This window comes from Nycticebus coucang, chromosome 22 (genome assembly GCF_027406575.1).
Source record: "Nycticebus coucang isolate mNycCou1 chromosome 22, mNycCou1.pri, whole genome shotgun sequence".
In the NCBI taxonomy this organism is placed as follows: domain Eukaryota; kingdom Metazoa; phylum Chordata; class Mammalia; order Primates; family Lorisidae; genus Nycticebus; species Nycticebus coucang.
The window spans coordinates 4,055,364-4,073,544 of record NC_069801.1 but is presented as its reverse complement, the minus strand read 5'-3'; the positions used below and the strand labels follow the sequence as shown (position 1 = coordinate 4,073,544).

The following is an 18,181-nucleotide window of genomic DNA, read 5'->3' as shown; positions in this document are numbered from 1 at the left end:
AGCTTCTGCGCCTTGTGGAGCACCTGCAGGTTCTCGATTTGCTGCTCGATGCGGAGGATGTCGGCCTCAGTCATAAGCTCGCCGAAGGGCCCTAGGATGGCATTGTGCTCCTGGGAGTACCTCCAGCCATCGCGAGGGTAGCAGCACGAGCTGGCGGCTGTCAGCTAAGGCGGGGAGACAAGAGAGGGGAGGGAGGCGCGTCTCCCTCTGCCCTGCCCCAGCTCCCGCAGTGGCACTGGGGGACCGTTTGCATGTCCTGGGTGGTGTAATGGCTCCGCTGGGGCCGCGATTGCAGGGACAGGCTGCGCCTGGCCGGTGGGAGATTACGCTGGGGTGAGGCTTGGCTTCGGCCGGGCCGCCACTCCGGGCTCTGTGCAGTGTCCACTTTGGTCGCTGGCGTGGGGGATAGCTGGTTCACTGGGCGCTGCAGCTGAGGCAGGGAGGGCAGGCCTGCAGACAGGGTCTCCATGCCTGGCCTGGTCGCTCATTACACCACCCAAAGAACATGCAAAAGGCGTTGAAGCTGAGCAGCACAGTGGCCCTACCCATCCCAGCCAAGGCCTGCAATTGTGAGGCTTCTGTCCCCAGACTGCTGGCCCCTTCTGCCACTTCCCTGTGGTTCCAGACCTCCTGTCCCATGGTCAGTGTTTTATGTGCTGAATGAGAGGCCATTCAGCACATAAAAAGCTTTTTTTTTTTTGCAGTTTTTGGCCGGGGCTGGGTTTGAGCCTGCCACCTCTGGCATATGGGGCCAGCGCCCTACTCTGTTGAGCCACAGGCGCCGCCCATGGCCACTTTGCTCTTAAGGCTAATGCTGCAGCTTCCCCTGGGACCCCCAACTGGGTTAATAATACAATGCACAGAACAGGGCTGTCTGTACACTTAACATCCTCAGTTATTCCTCACTTTTCTCCACTTCCGGCCACTACTCCAGTGTTTTCACCCTGGGGGCAGCCCACACCACACAGACCTGAAATGCACCTTGATCCAGGACAACACATTCCCCACATACAAATGTGATGAAGCCGCTGCCCTGCTTAACCCCCCAGGCTCTCCACTGCTCCAGGAGAAAGTCCATTCTCTTCTAGGCAGCTGTCCAGGCCTTGGTAACCTGACCCCCACTGCCCTCTCCAGCTCAGTACCCCACAGTACAGTGACAGAGCCACATCCACTCTGGCTTCCAGACCACTCGGCCTGCCTGCTGGCTCCTCCTCCAACTCTTTTCCTGGCCACCTCTTGGTCATCTTTCAGGTCTTTCCTTAGACATCACTTCCTCCTCCTCCAACACTGTCCCCAGCCCAAATAAGGTGCCAGTTTAGGGCTGCCCTAGTCCCCTGCACTCCCCACCACAGCTGGGTGAGTCATAACAGCTCAATTATTTGTCTCTCCAATTGCTCATTCACTCACATTATCCTGTCTTGTCTCCTTGGGAGCACTTATTTGCTTGTTATTCACATGCACACCCTAGAGGCACCTTGACAGCAGGCCCTAATATGTTTGCTGTGGATCCTCAGAGGCTACAACTGCACATGGACACATAAATGGCACTTGGGAACATTTGTTGGACAAATGAACAGTGAACCGTCTTGCCAGCTAATGATGATCAACTCATCTTACAGTTGAGGAAACCAAGGCTGCATATGAGCAGCGGGAAAGGGGCAGTGCAGGGACAGAGCCCAGCAGCTGTTCTGTGTGATCCCTAGACCAGCAGCATTGTTGGCCTCATCCAGAAGCTTGTTAAAAATGCAGACTCTGGGCCCCACCCAGATCTCCTGAATCAGAAAAAGCACTTTCAAGATTCCAGGTAACTTGAATGCATGGGTCAGAGTTTGATAAACATTGCCACCTCACTTCAAAGCACAGACTGGGTTTGAAACCCTGCTTTCCCCAAAGGAAGGAGTCACAGGTGGGGGGTTCTGGGAAACGGGCTGTAGGCGCAGATGCAGACCCCAGGTCCTCTGGGAAGCCCCTCCCCACCCACCTTCCGCCTCTGCTCCTCTTCCTCCTGCATCTTCACCTGCAGCTTTCGCACCATCACCTGGCGCTTCCACTCCGGGATGGGCCGGCCCTGCTCATCGTGTGTGGGGATGAGCGTCTCCAAGTCCAGCTGCACTCCTGGCGCAGGGGTGGCGGGGGGCGGCGGTGCCAAGCTGCCATTGAGCAGTGGCTGGAGCCCCGCAGCCGGCGGAGTGGGGCTCCGGGCCTGTGATGGTGAGGGTGGTCTTGGTGGCGGCTGCAAGTCAGGCTGCGGGGAGAAGTGGCAGGGCTGAGCGCCTAGCAGGCTCCGGCGCTTGGAGCAGGGGTGGAGGCTCCTGCCAGGCCCGCCTACCTGGGAGGCTGGCTGCCCACTGCCTGAGAACACTGTGGTTAGCCCCTTGCTCTGGGGCGTGGGCTTCAGGCTCTTGCCTGCCTTGATCTCAGCCAGTAGCTCGGAGTTGTCACCAGTCGGGGACATCATGTTGAAAGACTTGGTGCCTACATCGAGGCAAGAGAGGAGGTGTTGGTTGGGGATGGGGTCCTGTGTGCCGCCACCCCAACCTGCCCCTCTGCTGCCTCCGCCCCAAACCCCAACCAGCAGGGGACCCTCCCTCAGGCCAAGAGGGCAGCTCTCCAGATCCCTGTCCCATGGGCAGCTTTCAGGTACCCCCCAGAGCATGACAACCCCACCATCCTCCCAGCCCTACTCACAGGATGTAGGGCCTCTGCCTGGAGGCCCCTGGTTCATGGTGGCTTTGGGGCAGGCCCTGGGGACGCCAGCATATGTCTCCGCCCAGCCACTGCCTGGCCAGCTCCAAAACACTACTTGGGGCTGGCCACCTGACCTTTGTCCTAGGTTCCCTGGCTCAGCCCTGCTGGGGTGGAGTCTCCCTCTGGCCTCTCCCTGCATCAGTAAAGCCCAGTGACCCTTGGACTGAGTCAATTGGGACTTCTATGGCCATACAGAGTCAGGACTCTGAAGTGCCAGCACCCAGCTGGCCACCCCACCCCATCCACTGACAGACAGATTAGAGAGCAGACATGTGGTTGCAAGCTGGGAGCACATTTATGGCAAAGCACAGCTCAGTTCTGGGGGGACCCAGGGAAGCACAGCCCTTACTAAGGCTATGGGAGAGGGCACCCAGGAAGAAGGGCAGGCAGATACCATGCAAATGCCCAGCACAGAGTTTGCATTGTCTGACTTGGCTGGAGGAGGTGAAAGGGGGTTTGTGGAGGGAGGACTTCTGAGCCCTGAGGAAGGGGCCAGGTCTGGGACAGGGGAACAAAATGGCCCTACAGCTCTTGGATTCCCAAGCTGGGGATCCCAGAGTGCAGTCACAGGGAGGGAAAAGTGGGGTGGCTGGCTCATTGATTTAGGCAAAACCAGCAGCCAGGTGCAGGACACTTGGGCACATACATGGGTGTGTCAGGCACAGGAGGGTAGTGGGGTGTGAGGACCCCATGGCATTGAGGTCTCCTCACCTGCTGGCCCCCAACCCTGCCCTTTCCTTGAGTCCCAGCCCCTCTGCCTCACTTCTCCTGCCCTCTCCCCCACCCCGCGCCTCAGCTTTAGCCAGGAGCACACAGCTACTCACTCTTCCTGTGCCTCAGGACTCTCACTTCTAGGAACCGAGAGGAAAGAAGTGACAGTGAAGTTAGGAGGGAGAGGGTTGAGACTGGGACAGCAGGGGACCATGAGATAGAGCCAGGAAGGGCAGGAAGGGGAGAGGAGAGGAGAGGAGGTACTTTCTTGCCCTTCTGGCTCTGGCTCTGAGGCCCCACAAGGGTGATCCATTCAGTTCCCAGCTTGGCTGGTGCCCCTGAGGACTGGGTACGGACACCCCAGACCCTGGCCTCCCTCACAAGGGCCTCTATCTTGGCACTGGGCTGGGATAGGGCATCCAGCCCAGGCTCTGCTGGACAGGGGTGTCTGGAGGAAGCCCAGAGGCTTCTCATTTGTTCCTAGCTTCAGCCCGGCTACAGGCTGCAGAGGGAAGGAGAAGCTGACACAGAGCTGGGGATGGGTGGGGACCTTCTGAAGGCTCAGCTGCTAGTGCACATGCTACCACAGGTACCCCAGGGGACCCAGTTCTGCGCTCCCAATCAGGGAGCTGAGCTGTGGGTAGTGCCACTAAGCATGGCCTTCACATTTAGTGGCTGGCTGAGAAAGGCATCCTGGTGGGCTGGGACCACCAGCAGCCACACCACCTCCTGGGCCTTCCAGAGGGCCTGGCAGGGAGAATACTGCTTCATCCTACAGAAAAGCCCAGGAATCCTGGTCACCAGGTTAGCTCTTAAAAATAATAATTCCTAGGGAAGTCACCAGGTGTCAAGAGGAGAAACCAAAATGGGGCACTAGCTTTGTCCCCAGGGCCCCTGGCAGGATCTGGCTAGGAAGAGTCTCTGACATATCTAAAAAGGGCTCAAGTCTGGCTGCTTGGAAGGACCAAAGAAAGAGCTGGTCCTGGAGAGCTGGAGAGAAAGAGTGTCTTGGGATTGACAAAGCTAGTTCTGCTGCTTGGAGCTTTCCTGCAGCCCCAGACCGAGGAGGCTTTCCCTAGCCAGTGGGAGGCGGGCCCAGAGAGGGAAGGGGACTTGCCCCAGGCCACACAGCCTAGTCTGCAGAAACTAAATCAACCCTGATCCTTCTCTAAGACTCAAGTACTTAATGGGGCAGGGGCCGGCAGAAAGTAGGAAAGGAGGAAGGACCAGGGCAGTCGCCCCTGGGGAGAGGGCGGTGTCTGGATTGCCCTCCCCTTTCCGGGCTAGCGCCGCCCCGCACCCCACATCCCGTCCTTACTTACTGCCGGTGGACGAAGAGGAGCGGCGCTGCCCGCAGCCAGCGCCCTCGAAGGGCAGAGGCGGGGCGGGCGGCGGCGAGCTCAGGGCCTCGGGCAGGGGCGGCGGCGGCGGCGGCGGGGGCGGCGGCAGCTCCTTGGACGCCTTGGAGTCCGCTGGGCAGCCGTTATGCACATGGTTCCCGGGGAGCAGAGCCGCCTGCGGGGGAGCGGAGGGGCCAGCAACTGAGCAGCGGGCGACGGCGCCGGGTCCAGGGCGACCGGCGGGTGCGGGCTGGCCGGCACGCACTTCCTCGCTGTGTGCCATGCCCGGGCGTCCGGCCAGCGGGTCCTTGCGACAGCGGCCCAGCTGGCGGTAGTAGTCCCCCGTGCTGGGCTGCTTGCTGAAGGTGCGGGGCTTGCGGCCGGAATCCTGCCTCCGCAGGCCGTTGTGGCTTTCACAGGAGCTTGGCTGCGGGGAAGACAGCGGCCTCTGGGCTTTGGGCACTTTCCTTAATGCCCCCACAATCCCTCCCCAGCTCTTCACCTTCCCAGGGCTCGTGGCCAGTGGCTGTCGAGGGGTGCAGTCTGCTGCGTCCTAGAACCTGCTGTTCTCAGAGCTGGAACGAGGGTCGTGGGGCCTCTGTGGAAGGGCAGGCTCGGCCACTGGGAGGGGTTCTGGGCCCGGGCCAAGGGGCACAGGGGCCCCCACTGAGGCCAGGAGGGGCGGGCCCAGGGGCGGGGTGGCCCAGCCCAGACGCCAGGGGGAGCCGAGAAGGAGAACCTCCCAGCTTAGCCAGCGCGGGGGCCTCGACCGGACTCCTGGCTGCCAGACCGACCTCCGCTCCCCAAAGCTTTGCCAAGCCCTGTCTTGTTGGGGATCCGGCTCGGAGGGAGACTTCTGGAGAGCCCGTGCCCTACTAGACTCCCGCTTGTCCAGAGCCTCCCGGCCGCGGGGCCCGGGGCTGCTCCTACCTGCGACTGTGCCGGTGGCCCCCTCTGTGCACCTGGCAGCGGGGGCGGCACAGACCCGACACCTGCGTTACCTGATCCTTACTCTCAGGTTACAGCCCGGCCCGCGCCTGCCTGCGCGTGGCTGGCCTATGGGCTCAGTCGGCCTGACATCACCTGGGGCCCACCAATCCCAGGCCGACGGCCCCCCTCCCCCAAGCAGTCGGGGATGCAGCGCCTGGCCACTGGGCTGCGCCCGCCCCATAAACCAGATGTGGCTCTGCCCCCTGCGCCTGTCCCTAAACTAGGTGCTGAGCACCGCGTTCTTCATCCCCCCGACCCATTGCAGGGGACCTGCGAGTGGGCAGTGGAGCTTCTCGTATTTGGCCCCCCGGTTCCGGGTCGCGCCCCTGCTCTACCCTCCTGCATCTGAAAACCATCGCGGTCCACGAAAGCGACACCGACACCCGCGCCCAAGCCTCGGGTTTCAGAGACCGCAAAGTGGGGTCAGGTGACAGCGCAACGTCCCGCCCCAACGAGGCTGTTCCCCGCTCGGCCCAGCGCCGGTAGAGGGACGCGAGGTGGCCCGGCCAAAGGCCGAGCGCCTGGGTGGGGACTGTCTGTTGCCCCAGCCTCCAGTCGGTGCGTCCCCGCAGTGGCCTCGGACCCTCCACGCCCCGCCTGACCAGGCTCACGTTGCAGGAAACGCGACACTGCAGGATTTGTTTTCTGGGCCAGCCCGCCCCCTCCGCGCCCCCTGCAGCCCTGAAGCTCGGATGCAGCGACCCTGCTCCCGCCCGCGGTCAGGCACCCGCGCAGGGGGCGCAGCCAGTGCACAAAAGGCCCTTTGTGGATCAGCCCAGTGCCTGCCGCCCTGCACGCACACACTAGGGAGGGGCGCGTGGACCGCGCAGTCCTAGGTTTGGGCTCAGGGGTGGAGAGAGGGCGCTGGCCAGGCCACCTGTCTTTGTGGCTTTGGGTAGGGCTTACAGGTTAGGCTGGGAAAGTCCACTATCCCAGGCCTCTCTGGCTCCTGGAGATGAAAGGGGAACCCACAGTAAGAGCTTGGGTTGAGGTGGTGCGAAGGGGGCATTAGTTGGAGTCTATGGAGTTGGAGTCAGTGTCCCTCCTAAGCCTCTCCTGCCCAGTGGCCTTGTGATCTGAGTCACTTGTGCAGACTCAGCTCCTTGGCTGTGGGTAGCTTGCCTTGGGGGCTTGCGAGAGAACTGAAAGGTCCTAGCTCCCATTAGGACCCCACACCAGGCCACCTGTAGCTTCAACCTGTCCCCTCAGCTCTCAGACCAGTCTTGCTCTGTTCCTTTGGCCAGGATGCTGGGCCTCCCTGCCCAGGACTCCCAAGGTGGCACAGACCAGAGCACTGCCTCTCCCCTGCCCCAGAGCCTCAGCTAGGAGCCTGCAGGCCTTGGATGACTCTGGTCACCTCACACTGGTGCCAGCACTTGCCTCATCCCCTCCTCAAAGCTTGCTTCCCCCAGGGCTCTTGCCCCGAGTCTGCTCCCTCTGGGAGTTCCTGCCCTACACTAAACCAGCCTCAGCACCACCTCCTCCCCCTAGCCCCCACTGCGAGTGGTACCAAGTCCTGCTAGTACTTTCACCCTCTGCAGCTGTGCCACCAGCACCTTCCACCTGGAAGACACCTTCCTCAGGTGCCCCTCTTCACTCAAGCCCAGGGCCGTGTGGGTGTATGCATGCTTGTGGAAGGGCAGTTAACACCCATTTTCTGTCAACCCTGTGATGACCCTGCCACTTTGTGCAAGAGGTGGCATAGACCCAGGCCCTACCGAGGGCAGTCTTACTTACCTCCCAGGCCCAGAGTCCAGCCTTGTGCCCCTTAGGACTGGCCACGAGCTATGGGCCCAGGGACCCCACCCTGTGCCCTCCAGGGAGGCTAGTCCTCTGGTCTCACCTGCCCCCAGTCAGCCCAGTTCCACTGCTGGGAGGCAGGCAGGGGCTGAGGACTCACTACCTCCTTCTTGGGGGTTTCGGTGTCTACATGGCGGAGTTTGTTCTTGGTCTGCATGTAGATATTAGCTGCATGTATCCCCACGGGGGGCTTGGGAGCTGGGTAGCCTGGAGGGGGTGGGGGCAGTTGGGTGCCTGGAGGAGGCGGTGGCGGAGGGAAGCTGGGTGGTGGTGGTGGTGGTGGTGTAGGTCTCCCCATCTTTTCCCGAGGCAGGCTCAGCTCGGGGTTCAACATGTCCATGTAGCTCTGTATGTCTGCAGCTCTTGTGCCAGGAAGCCCTGGGGAGGTGAGAGGGAAGGCCAAGTGTGGGAGTTTGTAGTGAGACTGTCCCCCTGCACTGATCTCCACCACCTGGAAACAACTTGTGGCAGGGCAGGGTGGGTTCAGGGCCACACTTGGTGCACCCACTGTGGCCCTGGCAGTGCTGGCCATTTCCTCCCCCTGGATTTGTCCTCCCCAAGCCCTGAACTTTATGGGGAAAACCAGGAGCTCAGGTTTAGAGGGAAAGTACAGGGGCTTTGGGCTCCAGGTTGTCTAGAAAGCAGAAGGGAGGGGGCAGCTCCTCAGGGTAAATCCGGCAGGACAGGTGGTAGGAGGATGACTGGCCACACCCCATCTTTGCAAGGCAACCCTGCCAGCTCTGCAGGCCACCACCTGGTGGTGTGAAGCAGACATTGCTGGTGGCCAGACACCCATGCTCAGGGTGTGGTCAGTGTGTGTGTACATGCATACTTGGCTTCCATCTCTCTGAGCTTCTGTGTATGTTTGAACTAGTCCTTGTGTTTATGAGCATGTGTGCCTTGGTCTGCAGACACGGTGTGTGTGTGCGCATCTTCAGTATGGAAATGGAACGTGGTGTGCCTGTGTTGATATATCTGCATGGCTCTATGTACACATGCATGAGTGTTCACGTCTGTATGTTGTGTGCACACATGGACAAAAGTACACTTTTGAGCATGGAAGCTGAGAACTATAAATTGTGGACAGAGTTCATGTGGTTTTTTGGGGGGTATGTGCGGATGTGCATGTAAATTTGTGATGAGCACACACCTGTCTCTCGCCAGAAGGAGTGTTCTCTCCCAGCATTTAAGATGGTGAGAGATGCGGGCAGCCTCCAGGCTCAGAGCCCAGTGGTCTGGGTGTGGTGCCCTCCTCCTCCTCCCCCTTCTGGGCTGGGTCCACTCACCATGTGGAAGGCGCTGGTCCTTGATGCTCGAGTGGCTGGACGAGCAGGAATCATAGTTGGAGAGGGTGCTGGTGGGTGAGCTGAGGTCAAAGTTTGGTGGCTGGACTGACATGGTAGTGTTGGGTGAGGACATGCCTGAGTCCGGCTGCTTGGCCTCCAGCTCAGCAGAGGGATCCCGAGACAGCACACGGTGCTCCACGCTCTGGGGGGAAGGCAGCAGATCATGAAGCGAGCCCACCCAGAGATCCACTGCTCTCCAGGCAGGGTCTTTCTCAGGCATACCCTCTCTGGGTGACCTCAGTCAAGTCACTTCCCTCTCTGGACTGCTCTCACTATCACTAGAGGGTCTCTCAGGCTCTTCCCAGGCTGAGATTCAAGCCTAGGATCACGGCTCCTAGGAAACTCCCTCCCTGGCTCCTCCCTGCTCATGAGGATGGAAGGACTGTTTCAGGGAAGGTGCTCTGGGCTATACCCCTAAGGGACAACTGCCAGGGGACCAGCCTTCTCAGTCCTGTCAGTGGCAGAGGGTATAGGCTCCAGTGCATCTGTGCAGAGGGGTACAACAAAGGCCTTTCCCTCATCAACTGGCTGGCAACCCCTGCTTCTCCTTGTCCTCCCATCTCCAGCCTGACCACTCTCCTGATGGGGAAGGGTGGGGGCTGGGGTGGCCTCGCTGAGCTGGGATGGGCACCCAAGACTACCATCCCCATGCCCAAATGCCCCACCCCTGCCCATGCCTCTGACCACAGGCCTATCCTCTCCTGGTATAGGGGCAGGTTGGGGTGGGGGCCTTGCTTACGTTGCCCATATTGTCCCTGCGTCCGGCAAGCTTGCTCACTCCACTGCTTCCTGCCCAGGCCTGCTCCTTCCTGCCCCATGCCCCCTCCCTGCCTAAGAAGTGTCACAGGCCCCCTGGGAGAGAGAGGCAGGCCTGGTACCAGGTAACGGCTCAGCAGCCACGCTCATTGGCCCTGTAATTAGGGGCTCTGCGGGAGTGTTTGCCTTTTCTGGGCCAGCATCCTCCATGGCTTGGATCTGTCACTGCTGCAGTGGGCCTGCCAGAGTAGGGGTGCCAGGGCTCCAATGCCCCACCCCGTTCAGCGGTGAGTCAAGGGGGAGCCATAGGAGATGGCTTGGGGAAACAGCCTGGAGGTGCTCTTTTCTTGGCTGACAGTAGTGCGCACTGAGGACACCTCGCCCTGACCCAGTGAGTGGCAGGTAACAGAGGTTAGAATGCAGGCTCTACAGCAGCGGTTCTCGACCTATGGGTCGCGACCCACAGGAGCTGTATTAAAGGGCCACAGCATTAGGAAGGTTGAGAACCGCTGCTCTACGGCCTGAGACGGTGGCTTCAGATTTCTCTTCTCCACTTACTGGCTGTGCAACCTTGGGCAAGTTACCTACCCTTTCGGTACCTGAGTTTCTTTATCTGCAAATGGGGATAACAGTGCTACCTGCCACACTGGGTTGCAAAAACGATTTTAAAAGTTAGGGAAGTGCCAGAGCATGGTCCCCAGTAAGTGCTATATTGTCAACTATTTTTATTAATGAGAGTCCTGGGTGCTGGTGACCCCCAACACACACACTCACAAAGTCCTACAACAGAGTCACAGACTCTGTCAGCTGGAAGGATCCCATATTCGGTGCAGAAATGTCCTTGTCAATATTCACTCCTGCTTGTACCCCAGTGACAATATGCTCACTGCCTTACAGGGCCACCCACTCTCTTTGGGGGAGATCTTTCTGGGGGTCCACCTTGCTGTATTCCGCAGCCCCTGGAACCAGCGTCATCCCGTGTGCTGGTACACAGGGCAGATGGACAGACAGTCCTCAGGGCAGGGGCCAGCGCCTTCTCTCCACGAGGGCTGATTTTACAGCCCTCTCATGGCCAGCCCGTGCCCTGGAGCTAGTCAATGTTCTTCGAAAGGCACCTGTGAGGCCCAACGTCTGTCTTCTCCACTGCCCCAAAGCAGGCATTGTACCAGATGGGGAAAACCTCTGGACTGGGGAAACCCACACCTGAGCCCAAGTCCCAGTGGGTCACTTCATGTCTGTCTAACCACAATAAATAATTTTATTGATTGAGTGACTGATTTTGAGACAGAGTCTCACTTCATCACCCTTGGTAGAGTGTTGTGGTGTCATAGCTCACAGCAATCTCAAACTCCTGGGTTCAAGTAATTCTTTTACCTTAGCCCCCCACAACCCCCAGCACCGAGTAGCTAGGGCTACAGGTGCCTGCCACAATGCCTGGCTATTTTTTTTTAGACAGAGGCTCACTATGTCATCCTTGGTACAGTGCTGTGGCATAACAGCTCACAGCAACCTCAAACTCTTGGGCTTAAGCGATTCTCTTGCCTCAGCCTCCCAAGTAGCTGGGACTACAGGTGCCCACCACAATGCCTGGCTATTTTTTTGTTGCAGTTGTCATTGTTTAGCAAGCCTGGGCTGGATTCGAACCCGCCAGCCTCAGTGTATGTGGCCAGTGCCCTAACCACTTAGCTACGGGTGCCGAGCCATGTCCAGCTATTTTTTAGAGATGGGGTTTGACTCCGGCTCAGGCTGGTCTCGAACTAGTGAGCTCAAGCAATTCGCTCACCTCAGCCTCCCAGAGTGCTGGGATCACAGGTGTGAGCCACCATTCCCAGCCCATAATAAATAATTTTAAAAGGGCGGCACCTGTGGCTCAGTCAGTAAGGCGCCCGCCCCATATACCGAGGCCCCGGCCAAACTGCAACAAAAAAATAGCTGGGTGTTGTGGCGGGCGCCTGTAGTCCCAGCTACTCCGGAGGCTGAGGCAGGAGAATTGCTTAAGCCCAGGAGTTGAAGGTTGCTGTGAGCTGTGTGATGCCACGGCACTCTACCGAGAGCCATAAAGTGAGACTCTTGTGTCTACAAAAAATAATAATAATAATAATAATAATTTTAAAACTGTAACAGGCTTCCAGTGACAAGTAGCTATGAAGTGGGCAAGCAGTGCAGTGGACAAGAGAGGTGGCCCCTTCCCAGGCCGTCCAGAGCAGGTCCTGGTTCTACCACTTACTGGCAGCGTGACCTTGGTGTCTCAGAGGCTCAGTTTACCCATCTGTGGAATGGGACACTAACATCCCTTCCCTCGGAGGGTGGCTATGGGAATCACACATGACCTGGTGCAGCGTGGGTGCGTTTATCTGGCTGCTCCCAGTAGCACGTGTCTCGTGCCTTCTCCAGCCCTCCGTCTTAGAGTGACTTTGGCCTTCCCTCTTCCTTCCCTTGAACTTTTCGCTCCGTGACTCCTCCGTGGGCAGTGGCTTTGGGCTGAGAGGTCGTGTGGTTTAGTGGCCACATCCCTGAACCTCGGCGTCTTTCTCGGTGAAAGAGGTAATGACATCTACCACCCCGGGTGGGGCGAAAAGAGAGAACGCGACGGGGGCGGCGCAGGTCGTACCAAGTTTTCCACGGTGCGCAGGTAGCGGTTGCAATGGCCATGGCCGTTGAAGTCTGACAGGTCGGCGGCCGTGTACCCGTCGCGGTCGCGGACGTCCAGCTCCGCACCGTTCACTACCAGGATCTGGCAGCACTGCGGGGGCACGCGGTGAGGGCGCCATGTGGCTGCGAGCCGGGACAGCCACGCCCGGGCAGGGCTGCACCGACGGCGGCCACGCCCGCCCCTCCGGGGACCCGCCCTGACCTCCAGCTCCCCGTTCTCGGCGGCGTCGTGCAGCGGGGTCCCGCCCCACAGGTCTGTGGAGATCTCGCCGCCGTGCAGCAGGAGCCAGCTGAGCACTTTGGTGTGGCCGCGGCTCGCCGCGAAGTGCATAGCCGTGGCGCCGTCTTTGTCCTGCTCAGACAGGCTCACGTCGGTGGCGCTCACCTGGGAGGCAGAGGAGGGGGAGGGGCGAGGGCTGGGCGCCAGGGCCCTCCTGGCCCCACCCCCGCCCCGCCTCCCACCCGGGCCGCCAGCCCGCCCGAACCCCGAGCTCACCAGCCACGCGATGACTGAGCTGTGACCCATCTGTGCGGCTGCGTGCAGCGGGGTCATGCCATCGTGGGCGCGCGCGTGCGGGTCCGCGCCGCACTCCTGCACCAGGTACTGCGTCACCTCCAGGTGGCCCTCTTGGCACGCCAGGTACAGGGGCGTGGCACCGTTCTTGGTTTGAGCATTCACTCCCCTGCCGAGATGCAGTGTCACCCTCCGTGGGCTCTCTGCGCCTAAGCCCCTCTGAGGCTTCCTCACGCCCCCTGACCCCTTCTGAGGGGAGTCCTAGAGGGCTGGGAGGGTCGGTTGGAGAGGGCCACCTCTCCCTTATGCAGCCCAAGCACTTCCTTGCCCTCAGTAGACAGTCCAGCCTTTTCGCCTAGGTCTATAAGGACGTGATGACCTGGCCTCTCCCTACCTCCTCAGCCATACTCACCCATTGTCACAGGAACCCTCCAAACTTGCTGTGTCTCACCTCTATGCCATGGTCATGTCCTCCCTCTATCTGGGCTGCTCTTTCACCCACCTCCCTCTTAAGACTCAGTAGGATTCCTCCTCTATGAGGCCTGTCCCGATTTCCCCTCAAGAGCAGGCCTCGCCTGCCTCTGTGCCCCATGTGCCCTGGCCCTTTCCTGGTGTGTGTGTGGGGTCCTGTCATGCTTGATTGCCGATAACTGACTAGGGCCCTTGCCTCCCCCCCCAGAAGATTAAGTTCCCAGAGAGCAGAGTGGTAGAGTTCCCAGATGAAATATGGGATGCCCCGTTAAATTGGAGTTTCAGATAAACAGCAAATGTTTTAGTATTTGCCAAATATTGCATGGGACATACTTGGACCAAAACATGATTTGTTTTTCCTGGGCTTTGTTGTTGCTGCTGTTCTCATCAATCTGGCAACCCTAAGGGGAGTCCACCATTCACCAAGCCCTTCCCCACTTAGCTCTGGGTTGTGGCTCTAGCAGGCAGGTTCTTCTTTTTTTTTGGAGACAGAGTCTCACTTTATTGCCCTCATAGAGTGCTATGGCATCATAGCTCACAGCAACCTCAAACTCTTGGGTTCAAGTGATCCTCTTGTCTCAGCCTCCCAAGTAGCTGGGACTACAGGCGCCCGCCACAATGTCTGGCTATTTTTAGAGGCAGAGTCTAATTCTGGCTCAGGCTGGTCTTGAACTCATGAGCTCAGGCAATCCAGCTGCCTCGGCCTCCCAGAGTGCTACAATTACAGGTGTGGGCCACCTCGCCCGGCCCAGTGGGTTCTTCTTAAGTCCTATTATCATTCCCATTTTGCAGAGGGCCAGCAAAATGGGAATGACAGAGCCAGACTTACCAAGAGTCACACAGCTGGTAAGTGGCATCTGAGCACACCGCTGTCTGTCTGAAGCAGGGCCTGGCCTGCAGTAGGCATGCAGGGAGTGAAGAGATGGAGTGTGCCCCATGTGCTTCTCCTAGGGTCTAGCTCTTGGCTATCACTACCTCCCATCCTCGCTCCTCTAGCCCAGAAGGGGCCCAGCTGAGAAACAGGGAGGCTGCCTCGTGTGTACCAGTCCAGAGTGTAGTTGCCACAACAGGGCACTAGGTGGAGCCGCTCCCCCCACAGGGAGCTCCAGCTGGGGCTGCATCTTAGGAAGCAGCTGTTCTGGGACTTCACATCCTCCCCACACCTATCGGATCACGTCAGTCACATGCCCCAGCCCTCACCACTCACTCATCCAGTTTTCTCCTATCTGTCCATCCACACGTGCACCAAGCCACCCTTACCATCTGCCATTCGTTTTTTTTTTTTTGTGGTTTTTGGCCGGGGCTGGGTTTGAACCCGCCACCTCTGGCATATGGGACTGGCGCCCTACTCCTTGAGTCACAGTCGCCGCCCCCATCTGCCATTCGATCACCCTGGACGTGAACGTGATTTAGCCTCCTCCCACCTCCCACCCCTGACCTAGAATGTGTTCCCACCCCCTTGCACACATACCCTGGGACCCTCCCAGCTGACATCTCCCTGTCCCTAAAGCCTTGGTTCTCTGTTCACTTTCCTGATCTCTGAGCCCCCAAGGCTGTCTACAGCCCCCATCAGACCACCGCTTCCTGATCTCTCCTTCCTCCTCACAAACCAGTCTCTCCCCCCCACCCGCCACACACAGGGCTGCCATTTGCTGGACTGTCAAGAGCAGCAGGGTCCCTGCGGACATAGTATGGGGGAGGCAGAAGACCCAGGCCCACACCTGTACTCAGAAACACACTGGCTAGCAGCCACCAGCTTCCATGCCCCAGTGCCAGCGGCGCCCCCATACGCACTCACATGTTGGTGTGTCAGGAATAGGCTGTTTAATATTTCATGACCGACACTCAGCAGCCTGAATTATTCACCCTGTAACCAAGGCACAGTAAGTGCTGGGGTCCTGGAGATCAGAGGCTGGAGGGGGCCCACTGGATTCTCTATGGGGGCCCAAGGCAGTGTGCACCATCAAGGGGACACAACCTGTGGCGAACCCTACCCTCCTAGCACCCCTGGTTTGGCAGGGGTCCACGAGCCAGGGGCAGCCAGCCAGCCCAAGGAGATCTGAGCAACAAGGGGCAGTGGTACCCACTGCCTCCTGGTAGAGCTCCTCACACAGAGTGGGCACTCAACAGATATCACCACTATTATCAGCAGTTCAGCCTCCTCTCATGACCCCTGTTCTGGAGTCAGAGGGTCCAGCCTGGAAGGCCCCAGGACACAGGGCAGATACACTGATGAGGCTGGACCAGCTTCATAATCTCTTCCGCCTTAACCTGGAGGCAACTAGAAAAATGGGTACTCTCACACTCACTGGGAAAAATTACGAGAAGCGTAGGAAATAAGATAAAATTCCCATCATGGAAGAAATGAATTAACAACAGTAGGAATAATAATAATTAATAGTAACTGCTGCATCCACGGCCCTCCTGCTGTTTGTTGTCCTGTCTGTCGCCTGCCTCTGTCCCTCCTCCTGCCTGGATGGACCACTGCCCTTCCTTGAAGACCTCACTGCGTCTGAACTAAGGAGCATGCTTGGCCAGCAAGCTGGGGCATAGCCAGGGAGCTGCCCCAGTTCCGATGTAAGAAGGGTATGGGGGTGAGTGCCACATTCCCACCCTGTGTTGCAGCCTCACTTGTCTCTTCGCATTCCCAAGCCCATCCATGAAGTGGCAGTACTGATAGTCATGCTGGCCTTGTAGGGAGGCTCCAAGACACACTTGGAGAGCCCTGAGCATGGCCCGGTGCTTAGCATGCCCCTGGGAATGGGAGCCTCATACTTTAGGGTTCCTCTTCCTTGGGCCTGGGAGGAGTAGCCACCGGGGGGCCCACTGTTGGCTTGGGGTGTCCAGGTCCCTCAAGCACGGGCCAGGCCAGGAATCATTTCTGCTGTGTAGGGACACTGCCTAGAGCAGAAAGGAGGGGTCTCGGGTGAGACCTCTGACCTCCAAACCCCTGCCAGCTCTAGCCCATTCAATTCCAGACCTGACCACAGCCATGGGAAAACATTCCTGGACCAAGCCCTTAGGTCTTGCCCTACCCTCGCTCTGAACTTGCTGAGCAGGACCCCAGTGAGTGCTTTATCTTCCCAGGCCTCAGTTTTCTCATATGGCAAATGGGTATCATAGTGTCTAGCCACTTTGAGCAAGCTTTGGCCAGGGTATCTTTCCAGGGACAGGAGGCCTTGACTTTCCCAAGCTGCTGCCCCATCCTGATCCACCATCCCTAACTCCCACCCCCCTTCTACCCCATCACTCGCACGTTCCAAGCCCAGTGTTTCCTCCATCCTCAATCAACCCCAGCAGGTGCCCTTGCCCCTCACCTAAACACCTGCTCTGGCGACCCCTTGGACATGCACACACTGATTTCTATATCCACACCAGCCAGGCCTTCTCAGCTTCCTTTGCTGGGCCTTTGGTCCTCACCCAACCACAAAATGTCCTTTCTAAGGGACTCTCTCCCGATGGGGTCATCTACTTCCCAGGGTCCAAGGCCAACTCTTTACCCAAGGCTGCTCATTTCCTTAGCCTGGACCTGGACTCTCCACTGGGCCCCTGCATCAGACTGCTCGTCCACATGCACACTGAACAGGCCTCTAAAACTTTACCTGCCCCAAGCATTTCATTTTTCTCAACTCCCCCCCACCCCCCGCCATCTCAGTAAAGGACAGTACACCACCCTCCTTGAGCCCAAAATCTAAGGGTCTTAGAAGACCCTTGACCCTGGAAGGTGCCTGTGGCTCAGCGGGTAGGGCGCCGGCCCCATATACCAAGGATGGCGGGTTTGAACCTGGCCCCGGCCAAACCAACAAAAAATAGCCGGGTGTTGTGGCAAGTGCCTGTAGTCCCAGCTACTCAGGAGGCTGAAGCAAGAGAATCGCCTAAGCCTAAGAGTTGGAGGTTGCTGTGAGCTGTGATGCTACAGCACTCTACTGAAGGTGATAAAGTGAGACTGTCTCAAAAACAAAACAAAACAAAAAAACACCAAAAACAAAAGAAGACCCTTGACCCAGCCCTCGTTACAGAGTATAGCCTCCCCAGAGATGATCATATGCATAAATTATGACCTTTTTTTCTTTCTTAAGGAAAAAAGCTGATACAGATGAACTATTGCTGCTATGAAGTCACTCTGATTACACAAAAGAAACGTGGAATGCGTGTGAGGGTTTGTGGGAGATCTCTGTCCAGGACTGGTGCCCGCTTACTGTAAACATGCCATGAGGAACAAGGAGTGATCTGCCCACGGAATCAGACTCAGGTCAACCAACCACATTTCTAGTGACCTTCCCTGCTGCCAATAATTTCTGTCCCAAGGGAGGTCAGAAGGAAACCGATACTTCCAAGGATCAGATCCAGCTGTGGCCCCAAACTGCTCTGAACCGGAAGTCACAGAGCCTTTGGTGGCTCTGTGGTGATCCATGTCCTCCAATCATGCCTCCTGGCTTATGTTAAAAGATCCTAAAGTCGGCCCTCCCCTAGAGCCCAGGGAAGAAACTCAGTCCTGATTTAAGGAAGGTTCTAGAATAGTCTGCTTATACTCCAGTCCATCAGCAAGCCTGAAATATTTCCAGAAGCCTACACTTGCCTGCGACTCTCCCGACCTTTCAGGGCTTCCCCAAGATTACCAGACTTGACCCTTCCCAGGCCTCTGCACCTGCCAGCACTGCCATGGTCTGTCATGGCAGGGCTACATGACTGACCCTATTTTCACTAGGGTCTTAGTTCCCACCTCCTCAAAGGGCCCTGCCTTCCCCGACTCCCTCAACTTAAAGGTCAAAGCATGCCATTTCACCACACAGTGCTGTCACTCCTGAATTACCTGGTTATTTGATTTCATTCCTACCACGGACATAGGCTAC

The 18,181-nt window shown here is 58.2% G+C and overlaps 1 protein-coding gene across 1 annotated transcript in view; it reads right to left on the bottom strand.

Annotated features, from left to right (window-relative positions):
- ESPN (espin) overlaps window positions 1-18,181 on the bottom strand; it is a 30,922-nt gene that overhangs the window by 4,540 nt on the left and 8,201 nt on the right. The window contains exons 3-10 of the mRNA XM_053575485.1: window positions 12,840-13,026; window positions 12,546-12,728; window positions 12,303-12,434; window positions 8,876-9,077; window positions 7,633-7,967; window positions 4,782-5,226; window positions 2,330-2,475; window positions 1,982-2,245 (exon numbers count right to left, since the gene is read on the bottom strand). Of these exons, the coding sequence (XP_053431460.1) occupies window positions 1,982-2,245; window positions 2,330-2,475; window positions 4,782-5,226; window positions 7,633-7,967; window positions 8,876-9,077; window positions 12,303-12,434; window positions 12,546-12,728; window positions 12,840-13,026 (1,894 nt within the window). The remainder of the gene's footprint in view (window positions 1-1,981; window positions 2,246-2,329; window positions 2,476-4,781; window positions 5,227-7,632; window positions 7,968-8,875; window positions 9,078-12,302; window positions 12,435-12,545; window positions 12,729-12,839; window positions 13,027-18,181) is intronic.